At 35.4% G+C, this 15,349-nt stretch overlaps 1 protein-coding gene across 1 annotated transcript in view; it reads left to right on the top strand.

The window, feature by feature from the left end:
• The window catches only part of PKHD1L1 (PKHD1 like 1), a 143,431-nt gene that overhangs the window by 100,653 nt on the left and 27,429 nt on the right, over nucleotides 1–15,349 (top strand). The window contains exons 57-63 of the mRNA XM_019628463.1: nucleotides 255–373; nucleotides 2,900–3,029; nucleotides 5,295–5,468; nucleotides 9,390–9,493; nucleotides 10,544–10,673; nucleotides 11,447–11,568; nucleotides 13,096–13,186. Of these exons, the coding sequence (XP_019484008.1) occupies nucleotides 255–373; nucleotides 2,900–3,029; nucleotides 5,295–5,468; nucleotides 9,390–9,493; nucleotides 10,544–10,673; nucleotides 11,447–11,568; nucleotides 13,096–13,186 (870 nt within the window). The remainder of the gene's footprint in view (nucleotides 1–254; nucleotides 374–2,899; nucleotides 3,030–5,294; nucleotides 5,469–9,389; nucleotides 9,494–10,543; nucleotides 10,674–11,446; nucleotides 11,569–13,095; nucleotides 13,187–15,349) is intronic.

Raw genomic sequence — 15,349 nt, 5'->3', positions numbered from 1 at the left:
GTTTTCTAATATTTTCAAGTATTGTAGTAAGCAGCCTCATTCACATATTCTATGTACTGGCTTTAATTTCTATGGACTAGATTCCTAGAAGTGGGTCAAAGGGTCAAACACCTGAGCCGATACCCCTAGTCATTTTGTTCATTCTAAAATGTTCAGTTGCTTATTACAATATAGCATTGAACTGTTTTATTTTATACTAGCACCTAACTCAGTACTGTGTGGTGGGTAAATAGGAGCATGTTTTTCTCTTGCAGGGGTGTTTGGTGAGCTGGACCTTCATGGAATTCCACGTTCGGTGTATAAAACCAAACTCTCAGAAACGGCAGAGGCAGGTTCCAAAGTCCTATCTCTGGTGGATGCTGTGGATTGGCAGGTAGAGGAAATACTCTGTGGTGGAAAGTGAATACACACAGTGGGTCAACTTAAAAAGGTGTCTTCTTTATTCTTGTGGACATTTTTTTCTCATATAATTTACTAGATGAAAAACGTATATTTTGAATTAGCATACACTCAAAAAGCTGACCTGAGATGAGGCATTTCAAAACTGTGGTCTCAAAGATCTTTTAGAATAAAGAACACCATGTATGTCTTAGTTATGAAAGGGAAATACGAAAGTTTTGGGGAACTAAAAATATTTATTTCAAATTCTTGAAAAACAGAAAAAAATGAATTGTTTTAAATACATTTTGTTGTTTGTAATTTGTGATTTTACATGTTAAGCATTGGGAAAGGAAACAAATCCTGATGCCCAGTGAGATTCGAAGAATGCCTGTGTTACATGAGAGGTTTTGGTAAAACATGAGTTATGGCAGTTCCTCTCTCTCCATACTCATAGGCATGCCTAGGCCATAGTCTCACATGTTTTACCAATATTCTTAATGCTAAAGGATCACAGAAATGGATGGATTCCTCTTCCAAGCTCTCAGATCTCAGCCAGAGAGAATGAGCTTTTAAGTCACAGAACAAAGAGAGGCTTAGCCTGAGTCAATCAAAACACATCAAGCACACAGGTTGGCTCTCTTAATGTAGTGTAAAATCAGTAAATAGAAGGAGGATTTATGGGGAAGTATTATAATCTACTTACAATACATTTTATTTGTAAGAGTTGAGGTGTGATTACCTTTTTTAAAGAAAGAGTAATTCAATGATTTCAATATCCCTTTTTATCCAATTAATATTTTCTCTGTAGTATTTATCCGATTAATGTTTAACCAAGTACCAGATATCCTAAGCATTGAGGATTCAGCTGTGAAGAAATTGGTCAAACTACAGTGGAAGTTGCATTGGGATAGGAGAGGCAGACACTAAGTGAACAAATAAATATGTGCTAATTTCAGATTATAATGTGCGTGATGAAGGAAATAAAACAGGCAGTGTGATAGACTGCCATGGCAGAGAGTGGCAGATAACATTCAATAAGGTGGCCAGAGAAGGCCTCTCTCAAGGGTATGGTGGGGCTCAGGACATGGTACCCCAAAATACTGGATTCAGGACATGCTCCCCCAAAACCTTGCATATTTTAAGATGAAGGAATTTGAAAAACAGCCTGCACCAGAAGGACTTTCTACTTTCCCCTGAAGCAGGTCATAAAAGCTTTGTGTGAGGTGTGCCCCCCTAATCCCAGAGGAAAAGACCATCCTTATCTTTGAAAACAAAGCAACACAGAGAGGACCCTGAATGAACACGCCTTGCCATTTATCTCAGTTTATTACACTTAACTCATACTCTATCACATTTCCCACTACTCTCCACTCTTCATCAAACTTAGTATAAAAATTCTCAGGTTTAACATGTTCTTCAGATCTTCATTTCCTGATGAAGGCCCCCTTGTCACATAAAAATTATGTTAAATACATTTATATGCTTTTCTCTTGTTAATCTGTCTCTTGTTACAGGGGTCCCAGACAAGAACTTAGAAGGGGAAAGGGAAAAATTAGGTTTCCTCCCCTACAGGTACATTTGAGCAGAGATTTGGATGACAAAAAGGAGCAGCTTGGTATACACAATATACAAAGATTCTAAGACTTGTTCTTGCTCTTGAAGTTTTCTCTTCCCTTCTCACCTTTCAGGTTTATCAAGTATAGTTCATTGGGTTAAATGAAAAATCCCAGGAAATTTTAAGTCATAAAATATTATCCTCATTAGTTTTTGATAAAAATATGAATATATTATCTTTCATCAATTAATTTTTTTAAATGTACATTGCCTGTGACTTTATTAAATAACTGCATTAAATTTAAAGAAATGCTGAGATAATTCAAACTTTAGAATTTCTTTTTTTTTTTAGAATTCTTTTTTTTTTTTTCAAGATTTTATTGGGGAATTGGGAGAGGGAACAGCATTGAGGAATCAGAGAAGGGGAACAGACAAGTTGCTGTCCTTTTGTTCTTCAGTCTAGTTGTGAAGGACGTCACTTCACTGGCCCATGTTGGTATTATCATTGCCCTTTTCCCGGGTGAGTCAGTCACTCGCCGGCCATTGGAAAGTTGCTCACGGTGGCTCCCGGCAGCTCACGGTAGCTCACAGCAGCCCACTGCAGCCCCACTGCAGCCTACACCGTCACTGGTGACTCACGGCAGCCCAGCTCCAGGTTGAGCTACTGTTCGCCATCTTAGCTGTAGAGGGCGCAGCATCACGGGCCCATGTGGGATCCAAACCAGGGCCCTGCTGCTCAGAGCTCGCGCTCCCAAGCCAACTCTTAACCAACAAGCCACTCGGCCGGCCCTAGAGTTCTTAATATCAAACAAAAGCATATTTATTTTAGAGACCTAAGTGTATAGTTTGCTCTGAGAATCCCATAATTCCAATCAGATATAAATTAAAATTATGTAATAGTTATTAAGAAATATAAACCTATTTTTTATATTGTTCTTGCACTTGGCACTTGGATGTTCCTAAGGAGGGAGAAGAGATTGTGATAACCACCACAAGCTATGATTACCACCAGACAGAAACTAGAAGTATCGTGAAAACCCTGCATGATCACAAAATTCTGATTCTCAATGCCACTCTTGCCTACACTCACCTTGGTAAGTGGCTGTTCTTTAACCAAATAGTAATTAAAATGTCCTGAAATATTCATGTTTTAGTGCTCTCCTCTGTAATTACAATAATTCGAAGAAGCATCTCACAAATATTTTAGAAGAACATTTCACTCAGATTAACACTGCTACCCAAGGGATGCCACTATTTATATGTGGACTACGATGAGTTCCTGCTGTAGGCATTCATTCAGTCAGCAGAGATTCAGCAGAGATCTACTACTGCATTACATCCTATGGGATAAGGCGGACTTTCTGTTTTAAGCAGGCTTCCAGGTGATTTTTATGCACACAAATCTGAGAACCCTTGATCTGAGAGCATCGTTATCCTGATTGGTTTCATTGACACATTCCTCAGCTGTAACTGCATTTAGATAAACTACCGCCGAATGGTAAAACTAATTCTCCAGGAGAGAAGGAATTAATCAGAATCATCTGAAGACCATCTTTCAGGCTGTAGGATCAGGGCCTTCTCAGCACCCCAGCCTTTCCCATTTGACATGCTACTGTGTTTCCCTGAAAATAAGACCTAAATGGGAAATACGCCTTAGCATGAATTTTCAGGATGCTTGTAATATAAGTCCTACCCCAAACATAAGCCCCGGTTAAGATTGTCAGCCAGACATGACTGTTTTAATAAATGCAGATTTTTTTTTAAAGATTTTATTGGGGAATCGGGGAAGGGGAACAGATAAGTTGCTGTCCTTTTGTTCTTCAGTCTAGTTGTGGAGGATGTTGCTTCACTGGCCCATGTTGGTATTATCATTGCGCTCTTCCAGGGTGAGGCAGTTGCTCACCGGCCATTGGACAGCCGCTCACGGTGGCTCATGGCAGCTCACGAAAGCTCACACCTGCTGCCGGCCACCCCACTACAGCCTACGCCATCGCCAGCAACTCATGGCAGCCCAGCTCCAGGTTGAGCTGTTTTTCACCATCTTAGCTGTAGAGGGCGCAGCATCACTGGCCCTCATGTAGCATCTGAACCGGGGCCCTGCTGCTCAGAGCTGGCGTCCCAAGCAAACTCCTAACCAACGCGCCACACAGCCAGCCCTGAATGTTGATTTTTGTACATGAATAAATGAATAAATGTAGATTGTTGGAGCAAAAATTAATATCAAACCCGGTCTTATTTTCGGGGAAATACGGTACCTCTATCTGAATCCCAGGAAGTGGAAACAGGAAGGAGTGGAATGTTAGAAAAACCTCTCTGATGCTTGTGGTGCTCATGAGAACTCTAGCTGTAAGGCAACATGAGAGACTGGTGGACATGTGACCTGCATGCAAAAAGAAACTTAACAGAACTTTTTAAAGCAGTATTTTGATAGAAGCACATGTGTCTATCATTCTATATCACATATTTTTCTGGCCATTAAAAGGAAAAGATTTCATTGGAGAACATTTTAATCGTAAAACAAAAAGTGTTTGAAGTTTGACATTGTAGAGTCTTTCCTTTAAACTATCAAACATTTCTCTCTGTTTGAAATGTCCCTGCTTGTCTTAAAAAAAATTTTTTTTTTACTTGAGCCATCCTGCCACCTGTTGGCAGCTCAGTGGCTGCTCAGCTCAGGCCGGGACTGAAACACTGTGGCTCAGAGCTCAAACTCTTGAGCGAACTCTTAACCAACTGAGCCACTCGGCCAGCCCCTTAAAATTTTGAATAAGATTTCTAGAAATGTAGAACTTAGGTTATATTTCACAAATCATTAAGCTATAAATGTACAGACTGTGTTTGCTATGCTACAACATATTTATAAAGAGTCGTGTTTGATATAAAATATGCCACAGGAAAAGTGGAACAAACCAAGGTTTAGGGCCAGGAGAGATAATGTCTATATATTCCCGACTCGCCACATGGCCTTGGTAAAATTCTTTTATTTCTTTACCTCAGTTCCTCATCTATTAAAATGACAAGAAGCTTTTCAACTTGCCTTACAACAATGTTTTCATGTATAATTTAAAGTGATTGCAAACTACCTATGAAGAAATAACTTCATAATTGGCAGATTATAGTAGTAATCTTTTTGGTGTTAATAGAAGAGCTGTTTTTTATGATACTTCATTTTATAAATAAAAAGGTATCATAATTGCAGTCTGCCATCTATGTATGTGTAAGCGTGCAACTCTAATCAATTCATACATTCATATTGACTTTTTTGCGTAACAGAAAGTTATGTGGCCTGTGAACTGCAAAGACATTAATAAAGACAGGTATTTTTCAGTATTGGTAATAATATAGCTGTTCTTCTGTCGCAGCGGAAAGATACCATCTTCCTGGAACAGGTCAGAGCTACACGTTAGCAGCTGATGTTGGGATACTGAGTAGGAATATCAAAATACTTGGCGAAGATTACCCCGGTTGGTACAAGGAATCTTTTGGTGCACGTGTCCTGGTCAGCTCATTCACTGAAAAAATGATGACATTTAGAGGTTGGTACAAATTCAGTTTATTTTTCTGAATGAAATATAACATAGTCTCTTTTATGTTTAGTCAGTTCTTAAAATAACTCTCACTTCTTTATAGGATCATGTGCGTTAAACAAAAAATTCAATGGAATAAATTTGAAAGATCTTATTGGCTTTATCCAATGATTCATGAATCGGGCAGCATCCAGTCTAGCAGATAAAAAGGAATGCTGAAGAATGTACAAAATGAAAGACTTCATAGACAGAAAAGAGCAGGAACAAGGAAGTTATATGGGCAAAAAAGTGAATTGGTTATTGCAAGGTTACTTTCCCTATAGGGGATTGCAGGGGCCTGTCAAGCAGATTAACAAACTAATGCTGATCAGGCAATTTCTGATTGGTTTAAGATTCCATTTCTGGGAGAGCCAAACCTGTAATTAAGTTAAATTTTGGTTTGGTGATCTGTGGCTTAGTCTAAGACTTCATTTGGGGCCTGATATCTTATTTTTAACACATGGAAAAATAAAGCTTCGAGTGGGATTATGTAGCCCAGGTGCTACCCTCCTAAACCAAATCCCTAACATTATTCTACTTATTTTAGCTTCATAAACAATAAGAATTATCAAATTAAAAATGACCTTATGTAACAGCTAGCCCAGGCTCTCACCCAAACAAAAATCATTTTATAAGAGGCACAATAGATGTGTTCTTTTTGAAGGAAAATTTCAAACATATACTAAAAATAGAGTAAATAGTACAATGAATTCCAGTGTATCCATCACCAGCTACCACAATTATCAACTTTGTCCAGTCTTGTTTCATCTATATGCCCACCCACACTCTTCAAGTCCCTGGGTTATTTTGAAGCAGTCACATATATTTTTTTTATTGAGATATAATTAACATATAACATTGTGTAAGTTTAAGATGTACAATGTGTTGATTTGATACATTTATATAATGCAATATAATAATACCATAGCATTAGGTAACATCTCTATCACATCACATAATTGTTATTTCTTTTTGTGGTGAGAACAATTAAGATTAGTCTCTTAGCAATTCTGAAGTTTATAATACAGTATTGTTGACCATAATCACTGTACTGTACATTAGATCTAGGACTTACTTATCTACTAGTTGCAATACTTGTACCCTTAAACATCTCCCCAATTCCTCCACTTCCTACTCCCTGGTAATCATCATTCCACTCTCTGTTTTTACGAGTTCAGCCTTTTTAGATTCCACATGTAAGTGAGATTACACAGTGTTTATCTTTGTCTTACTTATCTCACTTAGCATAATGCCCTCAAGGTCAATCCATGTGGATACAAATGGCAAGAGTTCCTCCTTTCTCCATGTATACATACATTTACCCTATCTTCTTTACCCGTTCTTCTGTTGATGATGGACACTTAGGCTGTTTTCGTGTCTTGGTTATTGTGAATGCAGCAACCACATATTTTTTCATCTAGGAGTATTTCAGTAGGTAACTCTAAAAAACTTCTTTAAAAACACCTGTAAGTCTCATACTTAAAAATGTTAATGATAATTCCATGTCATTAAATGATGTGTTCACATTCTCCCAATTTGTTCTTTCTTTCCGTCTCTTTTTAAAACCTTCCTTTTTTTCCTCTTGCACTCTCTTTGTTCAAATCGGGATCTAAATAAGATCCATGTTGCAGTTGGTTGTCAATCTTAAATCTCTTTGATTCATTTCTTTTGCTTGCAATTTATTGAGAAAAGGAGCTATGTCATCTAGGTCCTCTAGTGTTTCCAACAGTCTGGAATTTAGTCATTGCATCCCTAAAATTTAAGTTGTTCCCATCTTCCTTGTATTTTCTTTGCATATGTAGTCTAGAGCCAGAAAACTGATCAGACGCAGGCTCAGTTATTAGATATGAATTTTTTATAGTGGGTAGGGTGTTTTTCCATTAGTAGGCACTGTTTCTCAGTCGTACATTAATGTTTGCAGCCATTAATGATCATTGCCTGCATTAAATTACTGAGGTTTAAAATGGTTAGAGTTTATTTCTACCATTCCCTCCTCGTTGATAATCTAGAATACTTCTATAAAGAGAAGCTTCTCCAAATAACTATTTGACTATGCTGAAAAACAGTTTATATAGGAAATGTAGGGAAAATGTTTGATTCTTTCCCCTCTTTAGCTAGTTTTCAAACTAATGAGTTGGTTCCCAAGCATCCTCCAGGTGACAAGGAGTTTGTATTTGTTTTGCTTTGTCATTAGTATAATTTGGAGATCCATGGATTTAAACATATTTGATGTGTTCTACTCCATTGTGATTGTAGGCCTTATTGATATTGAAAATGCCCCCTCATTGACCTTTTCATGTGGATGCTTGAGTCCTCCTTTTGAGTAGTTTTTTTTGTTTGTTTTTTTGTTTTGTTTTGTTTTTTAGCTTCTTCACTTTCTGATATGGCAAGCACATGATGTAATTTTTTTTTCTGAAACTGGGAATAAGTTCTTCCTCTAAGTAACCCTGGTTCTTTTCACTGCAAGCTGATATTTCGATCCCCTAATCCGTGTTCAATGAGGAATCACCTATTCTAGACTTGAACTGTTTCAGCAGGTCCTTACTTGTTCACATGACTGCCCATTTCATGTTGCAACAGCTCTAATTTTAGAAAATCTTTATATTGAGTAAGCAGTTATCCCACTGTAACTTCTACCTATTGGTCAGACTCTGCCAACAGAAGCTTAACTGATGGTGATATGATGATAGTAATGATACTCATCATACACGATTCCAGGCTTACCATTTAACTGTGCATAGCATTTAACACATATTATCTCATTTAATACTCATAGTACTATGGCATAAATATTGTCCCCCTTTTAATTATAAAGATATATAGATGATTAGAGTTGTAAAATTGTTCTGATATTGGTTACTAATCCATGTCTGTCTCATTTAATGTCCCAGGATGGACCCTAATCCCATGAAAACCTTTCCTTGCTCCTATAAATTATTTTGTGACACTAAGTCAAGAAAACACATCTGTGGCTTTTGGAGGTCCAGTTGGTCTGTAGTAACCGTTTCTTTTCTGTCTCTATTGTATCAATCTTATGTTCTTCACCATACATCCAATCCCTGGCTCGTGGATTTTACACAGGCTAGGCTTTTTCCTTCTAGTACAAAGTAACTCTTCTGTAGAGTATTTTATTAGATATCAGTTTTTGAAACAAAACTGTTTTTTGCCAGCCATGAATCTCTGTGCCTCAGTTTTCTTAAATAGAAGACAGGAACAACAAAAGTTCATAACTCATAGGATGTTGTTTGAGAATTAAACCACATATTGCCTGTTAAGTACTTAGGATAGCCACGTGGCACAGAGTAATCTCTCATGGATTGTTATTGCTGTTATTATGAATCTGCGAAATTGGCTCTTGTCAGCTCAGTGGTACTTATGACAAACTGATGAGCAGATAGTTGGCAATGCATATTCTAGAAGAGATTATGTAAAGATAATGCCCTTAAAATCTCTTTACAGCATCGAAATGGAAATGTCAGGTAAATTATATCTCATGTCATGCATTCTCAATGCGGATAATGTCACTACCACTTGGGTGGGGGAGGGGGGGAGTTGTGTTGGCGGATGAAAAAACCCTTAGCTATTACAATGGTTTGTGGCCCTCCAAAGGACCACTATATGTTAATAGATATATAGTATATATGTGTTATTAAAATTTTATGCGGAGGGGAAGTTAATAGGAAAAATTGTCTAACAGGACTCTGGGGGGCTGTGAATAAAAAATTCAGAAACACTGCGTCACTTGGATTAAAAGAGCAAAGAAAAATTGAGATTTCCATGAAAAACTTGAAAACAAATTTGTAATTCGGAAAATTACAGCTTTTGTAGCTCTTCAAAAAAATTTTTATCCTGTTTCAAAAAAATAAAAACTTAACCCTCTCCTTCTCCTAGGAAATGCAAGAATAAGTAATGTGGAATTTTATCACAGCGGTCAAGAAGGCTTCAGGGATAGCACAGATCCAAGATATGCTGTAACGTTCCTGAACCTAGGACAGGTTTGTACTCTATTTTTAATATTTGCACGTATTCAATGTACAATATTTTGATTTTGATTTGATTTTCATTTAATTTTACGAAATAGCCATATCTTAGAATTACTAAGACTATAAGCTAATGTAACAAAACTAATTTCTTAGACATATTTTCAATTAACTTTTTTAGATTCATAGCAGCATTTTATTTGACTCATTTTATGGATTTAAGATCAGTAAAAAATAGTGCTCGCTTCAGCAGCACATATACTAAAATTGGAACGTTGCAGAGAAGATTAGCATGGCCCCTGCGCAAGGATGACATGCAAATTCGTGAAGCATTCCATATTTAAAAAAAAAAAATCAGTAAAAAATAAAATAAATAAAGGAGCACAAAAGGTGAAAGAATTGAAGATCTATAATAGTATTTTACATCTCCAGTTTATTTTGCAATGACCAAACATATTCCCAAACAGTTCCTATTAAACAAAGTGAGCATCACTTACATTTCTCAAATAAAAAGCATATCTGTATATCCATGCCTGTCTCAAAAGTGGGAAAATAAATATTCTGAGATGACTGGTGATATAAGAAAAATGAGAGAGCGTATTTCTTATGGAAATAAAAAATAATCTTGTAGTCTTAAAACTTGAAGCCCCTAACCTACTCATTGACTGGCTCCTATAGACATTTGAATTGTAAACCCTTGGCTAGGGTATCAACTTTCATAATTAAAAAAAAAATCTCTGCTCATCATATAGTAAACTATCTGAAAAATAAATTTTAGTCCCTTGGCATTATACAGGTAATGATAGGAGTATAAGTGCATAGAAAAGTACTTGAGAATTTTTACTCTGCATTTAAATACTTCTTTTGCTCTATTTAATCATAAATTTAAAATATGTGGAAATTTCCCAGGATTAAAAAACCTGGGAAATCATCTTTCATGGAATGTAGATTGCATATTTTATCTATCAAGGTTTGTTTATTGAAAATCACATACTTCTAATTTTTCTCTTAAAATACATTTTCATTGTATTTTTGAAATGTTCACTGAATCCTGATGTTTTATAGATTCAAGAACATGGCTCATCTTATATCCGAGGCTGTGCTTTTCACCATGGCTTTTCCCCAGCAATTGGTGTGTTTGGTACAGATGGATTGAACATTGATGATAACATCATTCACTTTACAGTGGGAGAAGGTATTATAATAATATTTCGGTCCAAATAGCATGTCTTTCTAAAACAATCTTATCTGTAAACTCTAGGGCCATGCTGTCCAGTCGATCTTCCCATGAGAATGCAAATGGGATTTATCTGTGCTAATATGGTAATTACTAAACCACATGTGTCCATTGAGTACTTGAAATGTGGCTAGTGTGACTGAGAAACTGGATTTTTTTATTCTAATTATACTTAACATAATTGTACTTATTTTACATTTAATTAGTCACATGTGGCTATGGATATCATATTGTACAGTACAGTTCAAGAAAAGTTATCTACCCAATCATGATCTTATGTGAGTTATCTAATCACCAATAGTTTAAATTGCTGTGACTTTTTAAAAATATGCCTCACATGTCAATCAAAAAGATTATTCACAAATAAAGGTTATTTGATAAAAATTATATTCAATTTTAAGAGGTTATCCTTCCTTGAATATCAGTGTAGAACATAATATAAACTTATTTAATGTGTACAAAATGTATTTGTGTGTTTGTTAAAATCTGAGGTGGAGCCTGTGAACCCACATATTTAAGAAGCACCCCAGAAGATTCTAATTCAGGTAGTCTGTTAAAGAGGTATAATTTCATTATCAAAGAGCTCAGAGGGCTCATTCTAAAATATAAGGGGTTCACTTGTCAGGCTCAAACTAGAAAACTAACTTCATGGAAAAACATGAAATACCTTCCCCATAGTGCTTATTACAAATGTATATGTATTTGAGGGGGATTTTATTTTTTTCCCCCAGGCATACGAATATGGGGCGATGCCAACAGAGTCCGAGGAAACTTGGTTGCACTTTCGGTTTGGCCAGGAACCTATCAGAACAGAAAAGATTTTAGTTCTACTCTCTGGCATGCAGCAATTGAGGTAGTGTGAGCAAATTTATAATTAAACAAAATTATCATTTCCTTAGCGAAGATTATAATTTCTGTAGAAACTCTGAATCTCAAAGTGTTATTGAAAACCATTTATTGCTTAGATAAACATTGGTGAACTACTGAAATGAGCTAATTGAAGGAGTGGATGAACTTTCTTCAAAGATATTGTGAGCTCCAATAGCCATGGGGACTTTTCTTTGTGTTAATATTTATTGGTTTAAATAGTTCTCTTATTTCTTTGCTTCTCCAACTTTAGTTATTGCTCTCAAGTGCTAATTGACTAAATGCCTTGTACATATTATTATAATACTTAGCACTGAATTAAGTTTCCTTCCTTATATGGAAAGTTAGGATGATATAGTATAGACTCTCTAAAATCCCTTTCTCATCTAAAATTCTTATGATTCCATATGCAAGGTTATATACCCTTATCTGGTATTATTAACTGGACCCTTCTTGTTGACCATGAGGTTCTTCTATCACTATAGGTCTTTGTTTATATGTGGAGTGAGATTACAAGCAAGAAAATAAAAAGTACAGAGAAAGGATTTGGAGGAAACCTAGCTTCCTCTTGTTTTTATTTTACTTACCTATGTCATGGGAACAAAAAAGAATTAAAAACAGCTCTCTTTGAAAGATTGGATAGGATTGCATTTTGTTTTATGCAACTATTAATAATCACCTTAAAGTAAAATCTGAAAGCCTAGAGCTTAACATACATTTATGAGGTAATAATATTCTCTGTTGATCTATTCATAGGTGTTAGAATGTAATCAGATGTCAATTCTAAAACTTTAATTATCTGTATTTTTTAAAGCAAAGGTACTTATTTTACTTTTATGAATTCCATTTGACTTTTTATTATAATCTTTAAAAATAAGGGTGTTTAATATACTTTAAATAATGGAGATTTTGACTGTTTTGCTGACACCACAGGCAAAAACTATGCCTTTTGTGCTCTATACTTTTCATATTCTACCACTTTAACTTGGCTCATAAAATAAAATGGTTTAATAATTACCTAACTTGTGCTAACCCAGTTCTTTTCCATTTTAACAGATTTTATTTAAATTAGTGAATGCTTCTATTGAATGTTGTGGTCCACTGTAATTGCCTTAGTTGTCTTTTTTTAAAATAAATCAAATTGGTAGTAGAATACAACCAAAAAATGTGATAAAATCTTTGTAACCTTGCTTTATAATACTGAAATTTGGTCTATGGCTTGTAAATATTGAACCACATCAAGTGGATTTGTGACTAAAATGAAAAATCTCTTTAGTACACTTTTCTAATAAAGTCTAAGGTATACTATCTAGTGATGGTTTTATACCAAGAACCTAAGGTAATTTTCAATACTTCAATTGTAATGTAAGTTTGAATGGGATGAATAATGAATTAAACTTTTCCTCCTGAAAGTGTAGTCTTAATTATTTTTTTCTGTTTGTTGCAATATTTGCTCTCATTGCATAATTGTGTAAGAGCCTAACCCAAAGCATGTTCTTTATTGTTGTACTAGATAAATAGAGGGACCAATACAATCTTACAAAATAACGTTGTGGCTGGGTTTGGAAGGGCAGGATACCGCATTGATGGGGAACCTTGCTCAAGTAAGTCTTCGACATAGAGTCACTAAAACCAGGAAACAACTTGTCCAGATTTGTTAGAAATAAGTAATTATCATTTGTCAGTTCAATATGTAATATCTCTTTCTGGGCACTGAAATAACTCAACATGCAAAATTACTTCAAGATACCATTGGGCCTAAAGAAAAATGGATAAACTTTTAAAAATATTTTTCATGTGTATTATCCCAAAACTCTAACAGCAACTTCAGTTCTTGGTTTGGCTGGTATTGGAACAGTGAGTACCTCATCCCACTACCACTTTACAAGAGCAGAACTTTTAAGTATAGAGGTACATGTCCATAGGGGTATGCCACTATCTTCTGCTTCCTCTTTAAAGGAATAGATGCTCGCTATTCATATGTTAAAATCTGCAAGCCATGAAAAGGTCAAAGGACGCAAACACACAGTTCTCAGATACATTTCTCTCTATCAGAGGAGTAAAAACCAAGAGTTGACTGCACAACTGCTGTCTTGGCAAGGCTGTGGGGAAACAGGGACATTTACACATTGCTGGTTGTAGACCAAAATGATATGATCCCTGTAGAGGGGAACCTGGCAATAGCTACCAAAATTATAGGGGCATTTACCTTTGGCTCAGCATTTCTACTGTGGTAATCTAACAGCTGCTTCTGCAGCAGATTTGTGAACAAGGTTATTATTCATCACAGCATTCTCTGAAGTGGCATAAAACTGAAAGCTACCCTGTGTCCAAAAACTTTGGGCTAGTTTTATATATATATATATATATATATATATATATATATATATATATATATATATATATATATATATATATAGTCTCCAAACGTTAAAACACTAAGCCCCTCTTAAAACAAATAAAAAATTATACATATCTACATATTGATGTGGAGAAATCTCCAGGTTATTCTAAAGTGATAAATGGTGATTGCAGAACAACGCTATATTCAGAGGGTGCCAAAAAAAATGTATACACATTTTTCAGAAAGGAAAAAAATGGTATTAACTGTAGTACTCAATATATATCAATAATAAAAGATGAATACAAGTCACGCTTGACTTCTGCAATTATAAGAGGTACTCAGTGTGGTTACCATCAGCGTCTAGACACTTCTGATTACGGTGAATTACTGCTTGAACATAGATAATATCTCTTAAAATGTGCATACATTTTTTGGCACCACCGGTATAAAACTGTTTCACATATAATATGTTGTGTAGAAGAAAGGGAACAAAACAGGCATGTGTACGGTATTTGTGTTTACATAAAGAAACACAGAGTGTAAAAACAATGTAAAAAAGAAGGTGAGTGGGAACAGGGTGACTGGTGACTTAATACTGTATAACTTTTTATAACCTCATGATTTTTCAACTAAATAAATGAATCATCAGATCAAAAAAGTAAAATAAATTACAGAGCTATAGGCTTTACTCCTTGAGAAACTTAGTTAAAAGAAATGGCATTTTCTCTGAAAAATTTATATCCATCCCTTCTACAGTTGGTTTTTGTATCTCAGTATAATTATTTTGAAGATTCTTTGAATCAGCATTTTCTGTGAATTTAAAAATAACTGGTTTGAGCTGATTTTATTCTTGTGCAAATTACATTTTGAAGGAATAAAACAACTTTGCCAACAGTTTTAACTGAGTCTTTGATATATGCTCTTATTAAATATTTTAGTTCCCGACAACTTCAAGTGACTTTTCTTTGACTTAAAATTTAAGAATATGTAATTTCTCTAAAATTTCTTCGAATGTCATCGTGGTTTTTTTCAAAAATCAAAATATGACCTGTGAATATTTAATATTTACTAATATGTAATGTCATATAATACATTTTTCACTGACTGTATTGATGTTCCTAAATAATTAGTGTCTATAGGAGTTTTTGGATTTCAAGCAATTGAAATATGAAACATTACACAGGAATTAAGAGTCTAAGTTCCTGGAGTGGGACATCAACTTATCCAGTCCATCTCCCAAAGTGAGAGGCTGAGATGCTGGGAAGGAAATTATGACCCACACTGGGTCCAAGAGTAGAGCTGTATTTGTCCATGGAGGTACATTGTGGGAACCAAGGGAGAAACATGCAAACAGCTTCTTATACAGGAAACAAAACAAAAACCAGGCAGACCATAAGTAAAATGTCAATCTCAAAGAAGTAGG

This window comes from Hipposideros armiger, unplaced genomic scaffold (genome assembly GCF_001890085.2).
Source record: "Hipposideros armiger isolate ML-2016 unplaced genomic scaffold, ASM189008v1 scaffold_792, whole genome shotgun sequence".
Classification (NCBI taxonomy): domain Eukaryota; kingdom Metazoa; phylum Chordata; class Mammalia; order Chiroptera; family Hipposideridae; genus Hipposideros; species Hipposideros armiger.
The sequence above is the reverse complement of the archived record's forward strand: the minus strand, read 5'-3'. Positions and strand labels throughout refer to the sequence as shown.